A 19044-nucleotide genomic window follows, 5' to 3' on the forward strand; every position below is an offset into this window, starting at 1 on the left:
TAACTTATTTAAGACCTATTGTACTTTCATCCTATCATTCTAGCACTTGTACCTTTTGATTGTGGAAGTGCTGTCCATAGTCCACTCTTGCTCATTATCTTGTGTTCACTCTCTCTCTCTCTCTCTCTTCCTCCGTTTCCAACAAATCACTAGCAACAGTTGGCAGATGTGCAACCATAAAAAACAACATGCCAGGATCTAACATGGACATTTGATGTTGGAATCAATAAATTATGGGTAGTGCAATGTAATTTGTGTGGTGTGGACACTTATTAAAGTATCAAAGTATAGTGTGTCTAGGAGTTTAAAAGTAGTGACACTAGACTTTAAAGTTAAATTAACTCTAGTTGAGTGGGATAGGTCTAACTTACTTAAGATTTATTGTACTTTCATTCTATCATTCTAGCACTTGCATCTTTTGAGTGTGGAATTGCTACCCACTCTTGCTCACTATCTTGTGTTCACTCTTTTTCTCTCTTTTTTCATTTCCAATAGTTGGTATTGGAGTTAGACACGTGGGTTTGGTCTCACTGCTGCTCAGCTAGTGCCACCTGCGCAAAGTCGACTCATTGACAAAGGAAGAGGAGTTGCTGTTTTGGAAGAGAAGCACTTATTTTGGAAGAGGAGCTATTATTTTTTTCAGCTTGGACACAGTCTTATACGTAGTCTTGTACACAATAGTGCACACACGGCTTCTCTCAGACTTACTCGTAATATTCCCAAGTCAGCCTTGCTCGCCATTTTCTTAGCTTTGCCTACCATTTTCTGTAGATTTGATTAAAAAAATGTAGAAATCTTAATTTTTGAAGTGGGGGGTTTTCAAAATTGTTGCAAATTCTGATCCAACTTGCTCGTCTTATCTCTAGTAGGAAAAGAAATTTTCAATTTCTCACACTCTGTGCCAAAAAATTTGGAGGCTTTTTGCCGGCTTTTCCAATGTTCATTGTGTAAGTCTCCACTGAAATTGCCTTTGTTCTTCGACATTGGTGCAAGAAATTTTGGGCTTTTATGATTTTTGGGTCCGGCACACATCTTGATGTGAATTCTAGTTGCTGGTTGCTGTCTGTATGCATCTTGAGGTGACAATATACTGAATTCTAAGGTTGTAAGTATAAAATCTGTTCTATTTCTCAAAATTTTGTCAATGAAATTTGGGGATTTTGCTTGGCATGCATCCTAAGGAAGCAAACAGGTGCAACAACATCATTCAATTGCTGTTTGGATTTGATTTAGCAAAAAAATTTCTATAAATTTGGGGTTTTACAACATTAAATTGTTGAAATTGACTTTAGGGCATGATTTTCAAGGTACAGCAGTTTCCTGCTGTTTTGAACAGTTTTGGCACACTTTTTGAGGCATTTAGAGGCAGATTTTGCATTGAGACAATTTTGCACAGTTTTGTGATTTCATAATCTATCCCGTGTCTAGATCTCAGCACTCAGTGAGTACGTTTTGCACTTCAGCTTGGAAGTGTTTGATTGCAGTTTGTGCACTTTATTGCAGCAATGGCTTAGCAAGGTCACAATGACTATAGCAACATTTTGGGTGTCCTTATTCAGGAGGATAAATTGGATGGCATCGACTACTCCTCGTGGAGTTTCATGGTGCGCAATTTGCTTGTTGCCAAGGGTCTCTGGGATTTTGTGATTGGTGATTTAGCTAGACGAGGAGGGTTTATACCTTAGGCACCTCAAAGAGGGGTTGGAGGACAACAAACCGCCCTTGTTGTTGCCCAGATTCCTCGTATAGAAGATATGTAGAATCTAGAGCTTAGGCATGATCGTTATGGTTATATGAGTTTTGATAGTCTCATGACTCTTAAGAGATGTCAGATGGTTGATGCTTTGCCTATTTTGGATACTCCATCTCCTTATGCTTGTGAGGGTTGCATTTTTGGCAAAATTCATGAGTTTGCGTTTAAGAAGGATAGTGCATTGCATGTTGTACGGAAGATGCAGGTCATACACTTTGACATTTGTGGTCCTATGCGAACGAGAGCACTCGGCGGTCATTTGCATTTTGTTACATTTATTGATGACTACTCTAGGTACACTTTGGTGTTTGGTTTGAAGGCCAAATCGGATGTATCTATACCCTTCAAACACTTGGTTTCAAAATTGAAAGTAGAAACAAGTTTGAAGGGGCCTAAAGAGCTTTGTGGGAGGCTAGATGATAAGGCACTTGCGTGTATTTTTGTTGGATATAGTTCAGAGAGCAAAGGCTATTGTTTATATGATCCTCGCACTCGAAAGGTTTTCGACAGCAGAGATGCCATTTTTACTGAAAATGCAGCCTATTCCCATGATGAGTTTGAAATGCTAGCCACCTATGAGAATGGTGATGTCTTTAAGGTTCTTTTGCCACTTACATTGGGATCCGTACCTATCGTAAATGTAGAAACAAATGCATTACAGCATGCTGAACCTGCCCCCCTTGCCTAAAATCAGACTTTAACTAATCTAGTTTCTCCTCGGACAATGGATGATGCAGTTGTGCAAGAAAGGCCTGCTATACATACAACCAAAATTGTCCCAAGATGGCTGTTATAGACTCATCATATGGATGCTCCTTTGCCTCAATGTACACGTTCCAATGCTAGAAATGTAGGAGGGGCACATTTTGTTGATGCAGGCCATTTTATTAATGATGAACTAGCATATGCTTTTGCTAGTACTCTTTTGCATGAAGATGAGCCTACATGTGTTGAGGATGCACAATAGGATGTGCATTGGGTGCAAGCTATGAGTGATGAGATGTGCTTTGTTTAGTAGAACAACACTTGGAGTCTTGTTTACTTGCCATCTGGTAAAAAGGCCATTGGCACACATTGGGTTTACAAGTTGAAAAGGAAATCCGATGGGTCTATTGATAGATACAAGGCAAGGTTGGTTGGGAAGGGATATGCTCATAAAAAGGGCATTGACTATGAGGAGGCATTTGCTCCTACATTGAGGGTGACCATCATTAGAGGCATGATTGTTATGGCTGCACATTTCAGTTGGGATGTACATCTATTGGATACAAAGACATCATTTTGGAGTGGAGATTTTGAAGAGGATGTATATGTTGCACAACTTCCAAGCTTTGTTGTGCAAGGCCAAGAGCACAAGGTTTGCAAGCTGAATAAAGCCTAGTAGCGCTCATCTGGATGTCTAAGGAGATTGTGCATGACACAAATGAATGCTCACACGTTAAAGTGAGGGGATATCATTTCATTTTGAGTTTTGCATTGGTTGAAGTACCACCTCCTACTTGTCAGACATAACTTATTACAACTTTTGCCTTTGGCACCCACTGCATTCTCGGGGTCCTTGGCCTATTACCATGAAATAACTGCCATGTGCATCATATGTGCCAAACAACCTTGAACATTTGATTAATATCTAAATCAAATGTTATCGGCAAGGTTATAGCATCTCAAAATTTCACATCCCCGTGACATGTTCATTTGTTTTGCCTTTTGGATTTGTGTTTTTTCAGGGTTGTGCATAACTAATGCTCACAACATTCATGTTTCCAATCTCATGAACTTGCGTTTTCTAGATTGAGTCCATGTAACTGTTGCATTGACCTCTTGACCTTTAAGGATTCACCCTTGTAAATCAAGACACAAGTTCTAAGGTTGTTAATCTTTGGAAAAAGGCACACTCTTTTTTGGAGGTTGGTTACATAACATTTGTTGCATTCTTAAGCTTGTCAATTTCATTTTTCATTGTGGGAATGAGTGATCAGCTTGGCAACGGCCCATGACACATTTATTGTTGATCTTGATTGATTCTCTTCTTAAGAGTCACTACCTTCATCGAAAGTTTACATTGATCCCTTGGCTTGTGCATGTAGATTTCTTTAGTTTTCTTTCAAGTGCAAACTTTGAGATGTTCAAGGTATGGAGAACATTTTCTATAGAGACAATATTTCGCTACTCTTAATGCTATGGATGCTCTAGCTACATCGGTGTTGAGTTACTTTTGTGAGATACTCTTTGTGGTGCATGCATTGGAGTATCTTAAGGTAAGTGAGGGCCTCCGCACATTGGTCTATCAGATTGGATCAGGTATTGTTGCACTTATAGCATTGGTCACCATTAGTGTGCTTGTGGAAGATGACGCATTGCCAAGGGCACTTCTTGTTGGTTGCACTTTGTTAGATGAATGTGAAGCAACGGAAGAAAAAAGACGATAATGAGATGGTGGAGAGGTGGCCTTTAAATAGGCTGAAATAAAATACAATAAGAATTAGGTCATCCAGCCATTAATGAAGTGTGTAGGTGGGCCAGGCTGAATTATACCACCCTCATAGAAATGCAGGCACACTCAAATACAATACCCGTGCAACCAGATTTATGGATGGCTTACCTAATATAGTAATATTGGTCACTCAATGGTACATGTTACTCAGTTGAAAGATCTCCTGTGTTCTTTGAAAGCCTTGTTGTGTTTTGGAATCTTTTTGTCTCTGCCATCTAGGTCAATTGAAAAACCATGTGTCACAGGTAAAGTAGGTTTGTAATGAGGAAAAATGCCATGCCTTGATAATATATCATAAAGCTGACTTTTCTGGCACACAAAATGAATTGATTGCAAGTACAATATCTGAACATTTGGTGGGCCTTCTTCTTGGGTAGGTGCTTCAAAATATCATAATTTATTGTCCGAATGCAAGTGCACGCCAGCAAGCATACAACTGCTTTGTCAAGGTTAGCCTTGATTTCTTATGTTACAGCATTTCACTAGTCTCAATGGTGATGTCCATTTTAAAGCATGCATTGTATTTTTATCTAACCAACGTTTTTCTGAGGTGTTTAATAGAATTTACTTTTCTTGAAAAAAGGCATTTAAGCAGTCTCATTTCGGTCATTCTATGGGATATCAGATGTTCTTTGACCCGTAAAATGTTGAGCTGTCATGAGTTGATTAAGCTAGTTTTAAATTTATGTTGCTCTTTGGTATATGCATGTGACAAAACCATGGTAAGGTTACTTCTTTGCCCTTTCAATATCACTATTTCTGAACCTGGTGTTATATCGAGCTATGTAGGCTTATGGCAGGCCTTGTAAAGCTAAGAGCTATCATAAGTTTGCTGTGAGTTGCTGCTGCTTCTCTGCTTGGTACTCTCCCTCTCTGACCTTGTTGCTGGTTTTGTGCTTGCCTCTGATTCTTTTCATATACTCCATGGACCTGCTTCCTATATCCCTGCTGCTCTGACTCTCTTTTCTGCAGGTTGAATTGCTCTTCTCAAGCATCCTTTGTTTTCACAGCTCATTCTTCATGGGAGGCAGTGGCTGCATCCTGGAATACATCAGTTTGTTTCATGAATGCGGGTGTATCTCTCTCAGGTTGAATGTCAAACTCTTGCGGAGTTTGTTCAATGTCGGAGCAATCCTCTCTTCTTGGATATGGGTACTACCACATGGTTGTCCCCGAATTCTAAGTTTCTTCAATCCCCAAGTGTCCACTTTAAATTACCTCTCCCCTTGACTCCATTCATGGGTAGGCCATTGTTGTTCCCTCTCATGTTGCATACGTCATAACTGCCTGAAGGTGTAACATCCCCCTCTTTTGCTATTGCCACCCACACATAGTTGTCCCTGTTATATTGAAGCATTTGGAAGTGCAGATGCTTGGGCTTCTCACATGTGAGTGATATTGACCCTATAGGTTACTAGCAACATCATAGGACCTTCCTCTACCAAATTGGATGGTTGTCCACCATTGTGCCAACTAAGCAAGTGTACTGTGATTCTGTAGGGGAGCTGATCCCACTTTGTGTGTGACGCTTAGGACATTTGGGTCACCAATTCTTAGAAAACTTCGAGGAGGGTCGCTTGCCTTGCCAGATGCTATGAAAGGATTTGATCATCTTCGGGACGTTTTTGGTCACATGGGTTTGGGGAAAGGAGATGGAACATCATGCACAGGCAAAGGCAACAGCCGTCGTTTCAGAAAATGAAGGGTAAAGAGAAACGTTTTGTTACATTTTATAGAAAGCTACAACGTTTAAACAACCTTAGGCTTTTTAAAAAACACACTCTATGGAAAAGCTAAAAGCCTTATCAACCACACGTCTTTTGAGAACAAAAAAACCTACATAAAGGAGGGAGAGAGGGGGATTGGCCCTTCCTTTGAAATTCAATTTGTTCTCTTGTGTGAGGGAGAGGAGGGTCCCATACAAAAGTATGGTTGTTCGTGTGTGTTCATGGTCTAGAGGCAACTTCTTTGGTGCATCTATCATACATGCTATATCTTGACCCTTATCACCACTTGTTGGCTTTGCACCTAGTACTCGTCTTCTCCCATCCCCTCAAAACAACATGGAAAATATTACGAGTAGCTTATGCTTTACTATTTTACATCCTTGTTAATGGACTCTCTATGACGGTCCCTTTCATATTTCAAAAGTATCTACGGGTTAGAACAACCTCTTCCCTATATCGTTGTTGGTTTGGGGGAGAATTCAACATTGAGATTTTGAAACTACGTCTTAGTGACCTTTCCCAATCTGGATAGGGGGATGAATATGTTGTTGTGAGGAGTACATATTTATATTTCTTCTATAGAACCCGTGGCATCTACTTGGATAGTTGACACAAACTCACCCATGTAGGCTTAGCCTAATCTACTTTCTCTTAATGATTTATGCCAAGCCTACAAGCTGTAGATATAGCCTATATGCATTTATGCAAACTCACTCATTCCAAATTGATTTAGGCCAAGCCTACAAGCTGTAGATATAGCCTATATGCATTTATGCAAAGCTTGGAATTTGTGTGTAGGCTATAGTATACTACATCATGAAAATCTATTCATGATTTCACTTTCAAAAAAAATGAAGGAATTAAATCCTACCTAAGAGTTTTTTCTAGTTGGATCTAACAACATTTTTCCATGAAGATGGAATATTTAGTTGCCTCGTTTTGTCTCTCCCTACTCCTAATTGTCACATGGGCATGTGAATTTAGTCTTCATATCAGTACTCAACTTTGGACATGGTGACTTGATGGACATATAGTGCAAGACATGGGCATGACCTTGGAATGCTTAATTGACAAAGGTTGGAAGTGGATGGTGTTGATGACATTAGTGAAACTACAGACGTTTTTGCTAGATGGAAATTCGGCGAGAGAAATTGCATGGTTGGAAAGAGCATTCCAAGGTGAATCATTTGACTGTAAACACAATCATATTCTGACATGATGATGTTGCATTGTAGTTGGTGATGTGGTAGAGGGAAGTTATATTTTAATTAATCAAACATTGAATTTGAGGTTTGTGCCAAAGTTTGGGCAGCCACTTAAATTTAATGTTTCGTCAAGTGGCTTGAAAGTTTTGGCAGTCCAAGGATATATTAATATCACTAAGTTAGAGTGGATTTTTGCATGCAGTTTGTGCAAGTGAAAATTGCCATTTTCATGTCCATCTCTCATCGAGCCTGCATTCAAGCTGACATAGCCTTGATTATAAGCGGCCATGCCTTGCAGTGCTTTCTTTGCTAGTCTCCGCTCTTCTTGGAGGTTCGCTATGATGTCCTTGGCTGGTCTTGATTGGGCCAGAGATCCGGATATGTTGTGTTACCATGATGGCTACGTGTTCTCCTTGGGCTCAGCTCCAATCATTTGGTCAAGCCGTAAACAAGACAATTGTTGCATCTTTAGTTGGGAACCATGAGACCAGCTTGTAGATTTGATTTATAGGGAAGTGAACGTAAACTTAAACATCCACACACAATTAAATTCAGCAAAGGAATCAAACGACACAAAGAACTTGAGAGCTAGAGTGCTCGTGCATAGTAGACGACACAAGATTGGCCCTCAAGGTGAGTGTCCATTATGGTATTTCTTTGATATTGAAGATAAAACCACTTGTGGCATGTGTTTGATCAACTAGCACTCTTATTGCCAATGATTGCTTGTATGCGTGGCTCTTCAATGGACTAGATTTGCTTCAATTGCTATGCCCTCAGTTGCTCTCACCAACCTTGACCAATGAGCTTTGAATCTCTCCCAATTACACAGTCAAACGAGTGTGTGTTTAAGCATACAAAGCTGCAATCTCTCCAACGTCAATCAACATGACATTGACAAATGCATCCATGGTCTCTAACTATTGCCCCATTGCAATCAATAAGGATATCTCATGGATCTCAGTCCCATTTGGTTTGACAAATGAGGCCTCAGAGCTAATTGTCCAACATTCCTCAAGGTTTGCCCTAATCGATGCACCTTCAAGTCATTGTTAAATTAAAGTAATTTAGACTTGTAATGAAACTGGCTTGTAGATTTGATTTATACAGTAGTGAACATAAACTTACAGCATGTACACTATTTGATTTAGCAATGAAAATAGATGACACAAAGAACCTGAGAGCTAGAGTACTCTTGCAAACATCAGATTGATCCTCAACACAAGCACCCTTTATGGTATTTCTTTCATATTGAAGAGCAGCCTTTACACAAACCACTTGAGGGCCACTTGTGTGATCAACATGCTTGTCATAGATCACACCCTCTTTGCTAATGATTCCTAGAGTACATGGCTTTTCAATGGGCTAGATTCAGTCCAATTGCTATATCCTTAGTTGCTTCCACCAACATTGACCAATGAGCTTGAATTTGTCTCAATTACACACTCAAACTATTGTATCTACTATCTTTAAGCATACACAGTTGCAAATCACACCATGTTAAGATGATATTGAAAAATGCATCCATATCTCTCACTATTGCCACACTGCAATCAACTGAGGAATTCACACAAATCTGAGTCCTAGACCGATTTGATTCATCGAATGATGCCTCACCCTTGATTGTCCAACAATCTTAGAGCTTTGCCCTAACCAATGCACCTTCAATTCAATGTCAAATTGAAGTTATTCAGACCTCTTAACTTGTTGTCCATAAACCCTAATCTTTAGCATGTGCTTGCCTTGAGATTGGATGTTGAATTTAATGCTTTTAGTGGCTGGAAAATCAGAATTGCATGTCTGAATACATTTCCCTTGATCTCTGTCCTGAATTATTTGGTGACCCAAAACCAAGCAGGAAATTGGGGGTTTTGGTTGGAATGATTTTAGCAAGCAATTCCACACCCAAAATTACTTAGTTTTGCAAACCCTAGCCATCAATCTGCTGTATACAGCAAACCCTAATTCTGATCTGTTGTAAAATAGAGCTTGCACAGCTCAAGAGAAAGGAGAAGAAAGAGATTGATTCCCGGATGTCCAACACCTCGGGATGGTTGCAAAACACTCTCCTCTTGTTGTTCATCATGAACAATCAGCAAGCTATAAGGAAATACTCATCTACAGATAACAAACACAATTGTATGACAAAGCACACGCTGATAAAGAACATAATTAGGGTTAGGTACATTAGAGACAATAAACACTAAAGAAGATATTGAATGCAAAACATATATGATGCTCAGTGGAGCAAACACACTGTGCAAAGGTGAAATATTGACCCTTGAACTTTGGTCTCTCAAGGACCGAGGTAGAGAGTATGAGGAGAGGGTAGCGTACTCTAATGAATCTCGAAACATAGCAGAGAGCCTCCGGAGATGTTAGGTAGCAACAAACTCAGCTCTAAAGATGCTGTCTGTTGATGGAGTAGTTGGGGGTAGAATCAGCAAAATGCTGATTAGATGATGATATGCATCTAGGTGTCAAGTTGGAACAACAAAACACAGATCTAGGTGACAAATGGCAATGTAGGTGATGGCTGAATCAACAAAAGACAGCTGGTTTTACAGCAGGTGGTGACTACAAAATTGAGGTTGGCATTGAGCAGGATTTGATGTCAGCAGCAAACACAACAGTTTTTGGTTGTTCAGCAGGCTGGGAACGATCACTAACAGAAGCAAGGAGTGGGACAGTAGGTGCTTGATGGTGGACAACTGCAGGCAATAATGCAAATTGAGATATCTTTCGTGAACTAGGTGTGGATAGTAGAGAAAATATACTTGCAAATTGAGAAAATGAGATTAAGGTCGTGAGTGGTGGGGAGCCTATCTATTTATAGATGGATGGGTCCTCTCATATTAGGGTTTGGCTTATGGGATATAGAGACTCTCTAGGATCGTGTATCTTTAAAGTTTAATAATTTTGAGTTTTGGGGTTGTAATTAAGAGGTCATTAAGTTTAGAATGTATTTTTACCTTGACAACCCTTCTTAGGTTTAAAAATGGGGCTAGGAAGAGATTGTCAAGATAAGTCAAGCCCAATTTTTCTTTGACCCTAAGGCGTCCCATTCCAAGCAGCTAAGGCATTGGACAAAGGATGCTCATTGGCTACCCAATGATCTACCAAGACTGTAGAGACGATGGTTATCTTACCAAGGGAGTCTAAGTAATCATCCTAGAGAGACCAAGGCATCGGATAAAGGATGCTTGTTGGTTGCCTAGTAGCCTATCAAGACCTGCAAAGGCAAATGGAACCACGTTGAACTTGTTCTTTTCTTCTTTTTTTTAAAAAGTGTTTTCATCCTATTTAGCAATCTATCATCCTAGGGTAGAATAAAACGGATGGTTAGATCCAACACATCATAAAGTGGGCAAGCTATCTTGACCACTTGTAGGTGTTGATGAAGAAGGAAAGTATGGGAGGTACATGGTAGGAAAAGCAAGTAAGAAGATTGCCCTACAAGAGTGCCATGTGAGTTGTAGATTGCGAAATTAAAAAATGGTGGATCTAGAGCCGAACACTCTTTGATTGAAAATGGAGAAATGCGTATCGATACATGTTTACAAGAATAGAGTGCCAATGCATGGGATAATGCAAATTGTATGTATGGGGTAATGCTATGCCGTGGTGCCACTTGGATAGTGCCAATGCATGGGGTAATGCTATGTAACAATGCCACTTGGATAGTGTCCTCATAGGGGAATTGCCCACTTATCCAAGTGTCCTTTTACAATCATAGTCATTTTGATGATGCAGATGCTCATACAATAATACATAACAATAAGAATGCCCATGAAGCAATCTTTAATTAAAAATTATCTTACCACCAACAGTAGAAGGTAATGGTGCCACTTGGATAGTGCCCTCATAGGGGAATTATCCACTTACCCAAGTGTCTTTTTACAATCATAGTCATTGTGATGATGTAAATGCTCATACAATAAGAATGCCCATGAAGCAGTCTGCACTCAAAATTCTCTCACCACCAAGAGTAGAAGGTTTCTTCCTCTCAATGTTGAAGGGAAAGCTAGAGGAAATTTCCTCTCCATCAATTTGAAGTAGAAGGGGAGGGAGTACTTATCCTGATCCATGGTAGGAAGTCCTGGAGAATTAGTATGTTGACTAGCTTGGTCAAGATATCTACAAAATTATTCAATGATGGTACAAACGCTAGGCGGATGATGGCTAGCTGAACATGCTCGGGGGTGTGCCATGTCGTGGAGGGGCGAGGTGGGGTGGGGTGGGGTGAGGTGGGGTGCGGGGTTTTTTGAGAGGCGGGGGGGGAGGGGGTGAGGGTGTGCCGTGTCGTGGGGGGGTGAGGTGGGGTGGGGTGGGTTGAGCAGGGTTTTTTGAGGTGAGGTGGGATGGGATGGATGGAGCAGGGTTTTTTCAAGGGGGTTGCCATGTCGGGGGGGGGGGGGGGGGACTTGGGTGGAGTGGGGTTTTTTTTTGGCGGGGGGGGGGGGGGGGCACATTTTGGTGAAGTGGTAGTGGACTTCAATATGCCTTGTTCGTGGATTGATGATGGGGTTACTAGATAGTGCAATGGTACTTTGGTTGTGGCAAAAAAAGGTAGTTGGTATTGCACATGGGAAATGAAGTGCCATGAACAAGCTCCTCAAGTATACGGTCTTTGTGGTGCCATTGAAGAGTGCCTAATACTCTTTCTCAACGGTGGAAGTAGTTGCCATCTCCTGTTTACAATTGGACCATGAAATGGAAGCGATTTCCAAAGAGTAGATATAGTTGCTATGGGAATGCTAGATGTCGAGATCTCTTGCTCAGTTCGAATTGGTATAACTTTCCAAATCCAAACCATGACCATAAGTTAGTTCATAAGAATAGGTACACAAATATATCTCAACACACTCAAACAAGTAATCGGATAAGATATTTTAGGTGCATTGAAATATTGACAAAACAATGTATATTAAGATATAGTTGACTACCTCTAAAGTAGATGAGACATGCAATTCAAGGTCAAATGGGTAAAATGGAAACCATGAGTTCAAAGAAACTCGTCCATCCTATGAAACCATGATCATGGTGCTTGCTTTAGCCTATAAATAGCTTTCCACAAATGAAATACCTTATTCTTACACTTCACTAGGAGGTTGCTTTACATGAACTTTCTCCTCTTGATAAATGTTGAGAAAGGTGCTCTTGATGTCCATTTGATAAATTGGTCAACCGTGCGGAGTAGCTATTGCAACTAACGGGCATAATGATGTCAACCATGCTATGGGTGTGAAGGTCTCCTCGTAATCTATGCCATGTTTTTGTCAAAAACTTGCACTGCTATAGAGCCTTCTGTTAACTCTTTGGCTTAGAATGCGCTATGTAATTTGCCGTAAAGATAGACACAAATGAGGTAGTAGGTAAATTATACGCCAAACACAGAGGTCAATAAAGAAATACAGTTAGGGTTATGGTAATCTAGAGACAATGGAAACAATGAAAGATGATCAATGAATAGTGAATAGAATACAACGCTTAATGCAACAAACACACTATGCATTGAAGAATATTAACCCTTAGGGGCCCGAACTCCTTTGTCTGAAGGATCGCAGCAAAGAGTATGAGCTGGAGAGAGTATCGTACTCAGATGGATTCTCAAACGGAGCAAGGCAGCCTCTAAATGTGTCTGGTAGTAGCAAATGCAGTAGTAAGATGCGGGATGACAGAGGGGTAGAAGGTAGGCTGAAAATCACAAATGCAGTAGGAAGATGATGACATGGTAGTTGGTGATGATCAAGATCAGCAAAACATAGCTCTTGGAGATCGGAAATAGGATGGACGACAACAATATGAGCAAAATGCAACAATCCAAGTGGTTGCTAGTTGCAGGCAGAAGCACATTTGGTTCAAACACAAATTTTATGGAAGCATGCAGTGGTAAATGCAGGAAATTGGTATAGATAACAGTTGCTTGGTTGACCAACATTAGAGAGATGGCTGGAAATAGTGGAAATCTGGGTAGTAGGGTTAAGAAGCAGGTGTGTGATGGTAGAAGACAATGGCGGACAGCTCTGGCTATGATATCCTTCACGAATGAGGTGTGGATCGGGAACGTGGTGCTTGCAGCAAGTGCCACTTGGACAGTGTCCCTCATGGGAAAATTGTTCACTTGTCCAAGCGCCCTAATACAAAGATGATAAAATCATGCAATGCAAAGGGTAAGGTACAACATGGGGGAGAAGTCGATGTCGAAGACAAAGTGCTGGAGCTTGTAGAATACCAAGAAGGGTAGGAACCCCCTCTCAACCTGGATGTAGATGTCGAAGAAGGAAGAGGAGCCTAATGTCGGTCTTCGTGTGGTGTCGAGAACCATAAGGAATGAAGAGGAGGAGGAAGCATCCCAGCTGGAAGAGCCAGGTAGAAGTCACCGCCATGATAGCATCAAGAGAGATGCTGCACGATCCGCCTCGGGAGGGGAAGCCTCCATGCTGATAGAAGAGAAAAACTCCAAGGATGATGAAACCATGAAGGAACGGCGCACATCCCAAGTCTCCAGCCCAGGTAGGACTGGGCAAACCTGCATGTTAGCCCTACACTGAAAACAAAACTTGCAAAGGAGATCAAAGTCCGCAATCATAGAGGTCAGTAGTGAGATGCTTAAAAAACAAAACAAAACAAAAATGAAAAGCTAACTGAAGGAACAAGTGCAAAGATGCAAATGTGTATGCGTGTGTGAGTAAATGCAGCGGAAGACTTAAAAATGTAGAGACAAAAATCCTATGGGCCCGACTCTAAGAGTGCGAAAATTGAATGCTAGACTGACCTAGGGTATTCGAAAGGACCTAGAGACATGCTAGTCTAAGAAGGTGGCCACCATTGCGTACGTCCAGTAGCAGGGCTCTGCCAAGGGAACACCTGACGAGGTGGGGAGGAAGGTGAGATAGATGCATGAAGTGCAACGGGATCGGAACTTGCAGACTAATCAACCAATCCTTCAAGAGTAGAGAAGGATGGCCGCTGAGACTGTCCGGGTGCCACATGTCCAGCAGTCATTGTGGGGGCTGGAGGAGTAGATGGGGCAGCAGTGGAAGGCGTAGCCCCACTGGACTGTGATGTCGCAGCGGTTTGCTGAGGCTTTTTGGGTGGAAGACCTTGGGCCTTGGAGCGACACTCCTCGTCCACATGGCCTTTTTCTCTGGCAGTGTGTGTAAAACTGGTTTTTCTTAGGGAGTTGCTGCCAGATAGGTCTTGATTTTTTGGTTCCATCGGAGGAAGGGGAGTCATCCTTTGATTGGCTTGCCTTTGCATCTAGCGAGTTCTTGCCATTGGTGGTTTTCCCTCCCGAAGAAGAAGCAACCAACCCCCTCTGCTTTGAATAAGGCTGTGATGAGGATTTCTTGTGGACTTGATCATGCAGCCTTGCATAACGCAAGAATTGGCACTCAAACTCGTAGAAGGTTGGCAATCGAGGTTGGGAGATGACGTGTTGAATGAAATTGAAGTATTTTGCGGGCAACTTATTCAAGAAGAATTTAACTTGATCGTCATCTGACTTTGAAGAGCCAGTAGTGGCAAACTCGGCAAGTAACCGCCTATAGTCAGCCAGCTTGACTTTTAGATCATCCCCTTCCTTAAGAGAGAACTCTTGAAGCTCAAAGTTGAGATTGATGCGCCGAGTATGATCACGAGCCGCATAGCGGTCGAGAAGGCGACTCCAACGCTCTGACGCGAGCGGGAAGTGCTGCAACTAAAAGTGAAACTCAGTAAGCAATCCTTTTATCATCTCAACATTGGCTGTAGCATTGCGGACTCTCCATTGACGGATGTAATCAGAGTGAGCTAGTCGAGGGTCCGGCATAGGCTCTAGACCAATGACGAGGTCCCAAAGACCCTGAGACTCAAGCACTTGTTGCATGAAATTCGACCAAGTAGTGAAATTTGACTCGTTAAAATGTCTTATCGGTGAAGGCATTCTTTGCTGTTGCAACATGAGTGGTAGTGCTTGGAGATGGATAGTGTGAAAAAGTGTAGTGGGGGTAGGATGGGGGAGTGGAGTACACTTGGGAATGGGCCTCAGAGTGCCCACTAGGCATGCGGGTAGTGTGTAAGGTGGATCCATAGGTAGGGATGGGCTGACTAGGCATGGGCATGGTAGCCACATGGGGAACCCAAGGAGGTGGGATGGGAACACGGGGAATAGAAGATGGGAATCCTTGGGTAGGTGTAACCCAAGGAGAGTGTGAAGACGCACCATAAGCTGAGGATGGAAACCCTTGCGTATGAGTGATCATGGGAGATGTGAAGCTGGGGATAGTGAGGGGGATGCCCATCACAGTCGACCCAGGAGTGATGGGTGTGCTAATTTGCTGAAAGGTGAGAGGCACTGTGTTAAAGGGTGGCATTCCCCCTAACGAAGTACCATGGTGCAAAGAGTTAGAGAATGGGGTGAAGGAAAAGGTGCTAGGAGCAGAGATGGTAGATCCAACCCCTAGGGTGTGTGATGCAGATGTGGAGTATAATCCAAGATTTTGGAAAGATGATGAGAGATGATCAAGGTGTGATATAGAAGAGGGTGGGATGGGAGGGAAGTGAGAAGTGTGTGTAATATGCTCAAATGAAATAGAAGCTGTAGATGTACCTGAATTTCTTCTGCTTTGTGAGCCCCCTCTATTGAAGTTTACATACGCAAAGCCATCCGGATCCTATACCTCAAAAGAAGAAACAGGCGAGGGTTTTGATTCATGTAACACAAAAGAATTATACAAACCTTACATTGGACTTGGCAGAGATGATGAAGATGGATCGCCAGACGTTGTGAATGCCGTATGTCCTCCATGATCAGAGAGGTGGCCAACCTCACCAACCGGTCCGAATGTGGTAGCAAAACTGGTAGGAGGGGTGTAAACATCACCGTACTTGTTGTGATAGTACTCAAAGTCCTCTGTCATGTTAGTGAAATCTGGTGAAGGTGGAGTGTCGTCCTCCTCACCGAGTCCATAATGCCGTCTCCGGGCCTCCAATGATGGAGAAGCTTAATAAGACATCATAGGAATTGGAGAAGAAGGTGTCTGGGACATTGTGATTCGGTTACGAGTCATATTGTGTGCCTTGCACAAAGACTAGTTCTCAACAATATCTGTAGGATACTCTTTACAAGAGCACCGGCTCTGATACCATGTTAAGAAGATTGCTAGGGTTTGCACTGAGGACACACAGAGTGTACGGCCACGACAGAAACACAAAGACACAGACACAGACACAGACACATAGGGCAAAACTCAAACCCTAAATGCAAAACTCAAATCTCAAACCCTAAACGCAAAACTCAAAACTCAAACACAAAAACTCAAACACAAACAGAAGAAGGGAGAGAGAGAACACAACATTGAAGTGAATGAATGTTGTAAATGAATGTGAGAGTGTACAGTGTGCTCAAGGGCAAAGCAATGTTAGAGTGTGACGTCCACCGAAGACGGATCCCAAATCTGTGACCACCAGTCGGAGTGTAGGAGTGCTGAATAGTGAATGGCAGCAGGCTGGTCACCAAAATGCAGCAGTTTGGAGGCTGGAAACCGGTAAATGCGGCAGTGTACCACCGATCGGGGACTAGAAACTGTGCACAGGCTGAAACAGTGTCTGAGAGTGTTAGGGCCTGCAATGCTGAAAATGCAGGCTGGCTGACCCTGGAGATGATGGACAGCAGGTTGAACAGTAGTCTGGGACAGTTTGGAGCAGTCCCCAGCAGCTGAGAGCTGTCGCCTACAGCAATGGACAGGCTGAAGATGATGTGGCTGCAGTCGATGATGGCTGGACAGCAGATGGAGGCGGGCTGCAGGCTGGAAACTGGGCGCCAACAGCAGCAAAGGGTGTGTGGGCTGGTGTAACCTGCAAAACAAGGATGATAGCTGAATGGGGGCAGCTTGTCTATTTATAGATGTGGAAGGGCGCCCCAAAAATGAGGGTTTCCACTAAACTTTCTTGAACCGCTCCCCGTTTTAGGTTTTACACTAAACTCTCTCGAACCGCTCCTCCTTTTAGGGTTCTACTCTAAAAGAGCATTTTTAGTGTGTTTTGGGGCTGTTTAAGAGGTTAATCAGCAAGTAATGCATATTTTAGCTCAACATGCATCTCACGAAGGAGGCTTAAGTGTTGAAGACTTTTGCAGGTGGGCTAGAAGCAGTAGTAGACTTGGATTTAGATGGCACTATCTTCGATGTGGAAGGAAGGATTGGCTCACAGGACGATGTAGTGCTATGTACAATATTCTTCTCATAAAAAACCTCTCTTCGGACAATCACCTTGTTTGTCTGAGGATTAAACAAACGATAGGCTTTCGTCTCAGAAGACTAGCTTACAAAAATCAGGAAATCAACTCGGGGAGTTAGCTTTTCTATTTTATCATTAGGAGTGTACATATAAGCACAACACTCCAAGACTATGAAGTGGGAGATGACAGGCTGCCAAAAATGCCACAAAGAAAGTTCTCTAAGGAATTGCCGCAGTCGGGGGCTTTGGTTGAGGATGTATACTGAAGTGTTTACAACCTTGACTTGAAGGTGCTTAGGAAGCTCTGTTGCGAACATTATATAGCGTACCATGTTCATCGTAGTCTAGTTCCTATGCTCTAGGATTCCATTTTGAGAGGGGGATTTGGTAGAGGTGAGTTGATTGAAGATGCCGTGCTCTTGTAGAAACTTAGTTAACTCGTGGGGGATAAAGTCTACACCAGAATCACTCCTTGTACATTCTACTTGACGACTAGTCTGATTATGTTCAAGCAACATCTATGAAGAGAAGTAGATAAATGCATCAAATTTATGCTTTAGGAAATATATCCACATGTATTTAGAGAAATCATTCACCATTAAAAAGAAGTACAGTGTGCCATTAAGGGTGGTACTGGATTTTGGCCTACCAAGATCAACGTGGATCAGTCTAAGAGGTGCCTTAGCTCTATGTATGGTTTGCTAAGGAAATGGAGTGCAATGTTGCTTTCCTACCAGACAACTTGGATAGTCATCATTGGATAGTTTTAGGCATGGAAGGCTTTGAACCATCTGGCAGCGTAACAACTCATAGAGTGAGTCATACCCAAGGTATCTTTAGCGATAGTTTAAAGGCGCTCTTTATTCATAGGCTTTCATGTGTCGGCTAAATCTTGGGAGTGGTGGAACTCTGAGTCCTTGTCTAACGGCTTAGAAAAGAAACTTGGTCATCATGTAGAGGCTACTAGGATGTGCCTTGCCGCGAGCAATCACTAAACTAGTTTGAGGGTCTATGACCTCGATTGTGGTCACTCTAAAGAGAACTGCTCACCCCAAGCAGGAAAGTTGCTCAATGGACAATAAGTTTATTCCAAGTCAGGGGACATAATATAGATTTCTTAGCGAAGCAAGATTTCAGCCCTTGTTAGTATCAAATTTGATGTGACCTAGACCATGGATGTGTTGAGATATGGAGCTCTACATAAGCTAGCATCCACTATGCACCTTGATGATGTGGCAGTTATTACTCATTGGTATTTTAGGTGACTGACATGAGAATACGCCAGTGATTCTATAGTTGGACTGCACCCACGTAGTCACACCTTAGGTTATGGCTCATTTATTGTGCCACCTTTTCTTTCCTTAGCAGGTTCACACTTAGTGGCCATGCGTACATATGTTGTGGTACTTTCATATTGGTATTTTATCTTATTGTAGACTTTGTTTTTTTGTGTGGGAAGAGGAAGAAGAGTTTAGCCCTATCTCTCTGTGTGCTCAAGTCTCCATTACTTTTGCATGTGTGCTCTTGGTTTCTTCATCTTTCTTCCCTCTCTTGTTTATTTTTATGGTATTAGAGTTGTCCTACGGTTACGGAAGCTTGTTTGAAGATTGACGTGAATGCCTTGAAGCACGAAAGCAAACAAGT

General features: G+C 42.1%; 1 protein-coding gene across 4 annotated transcripts in view; it reads left to right on the forward strand.

The window, feature by feature from the left end:
- ALF4 (aberrant root formation protein) overlaps positions 1-19044 on the forward strand; it is a 128649-nt gene that overhangs the window by 57742 nt on the left and 51863 nt on the right. For all 4 annotated transcript variants that reach the window (XM_087672308.1, XM_087672299.1, XM_087672290.1 and 1 more), the window contains exon 9: positions 4625-4696. In XM_087672308.1, the coding sequence (XP_087528434.1) occupies positions 4625-4696 (72 nt within the window). The remainder of the gene's footprint in view (positions 1-4624; positions 4697-19044) is intronic.

Source organism: Lygodium microphyllum, chromosome 3 (genome assembly GCF_053477565.2).
Source record: "Lygodium microphyllum isolate KBCC chromosome 3, Lygodium_microphyllum_v1.1.10, whole genome shotgun sequence".
Taxonomy (NCBI): domain Eukaryota; kingdom Viridiplantae; phylum Streptophyta; class Polypodiopsida; order Schizaeales; family Lygodiaceae; genus Lygodium; species Lygodium microphyllum.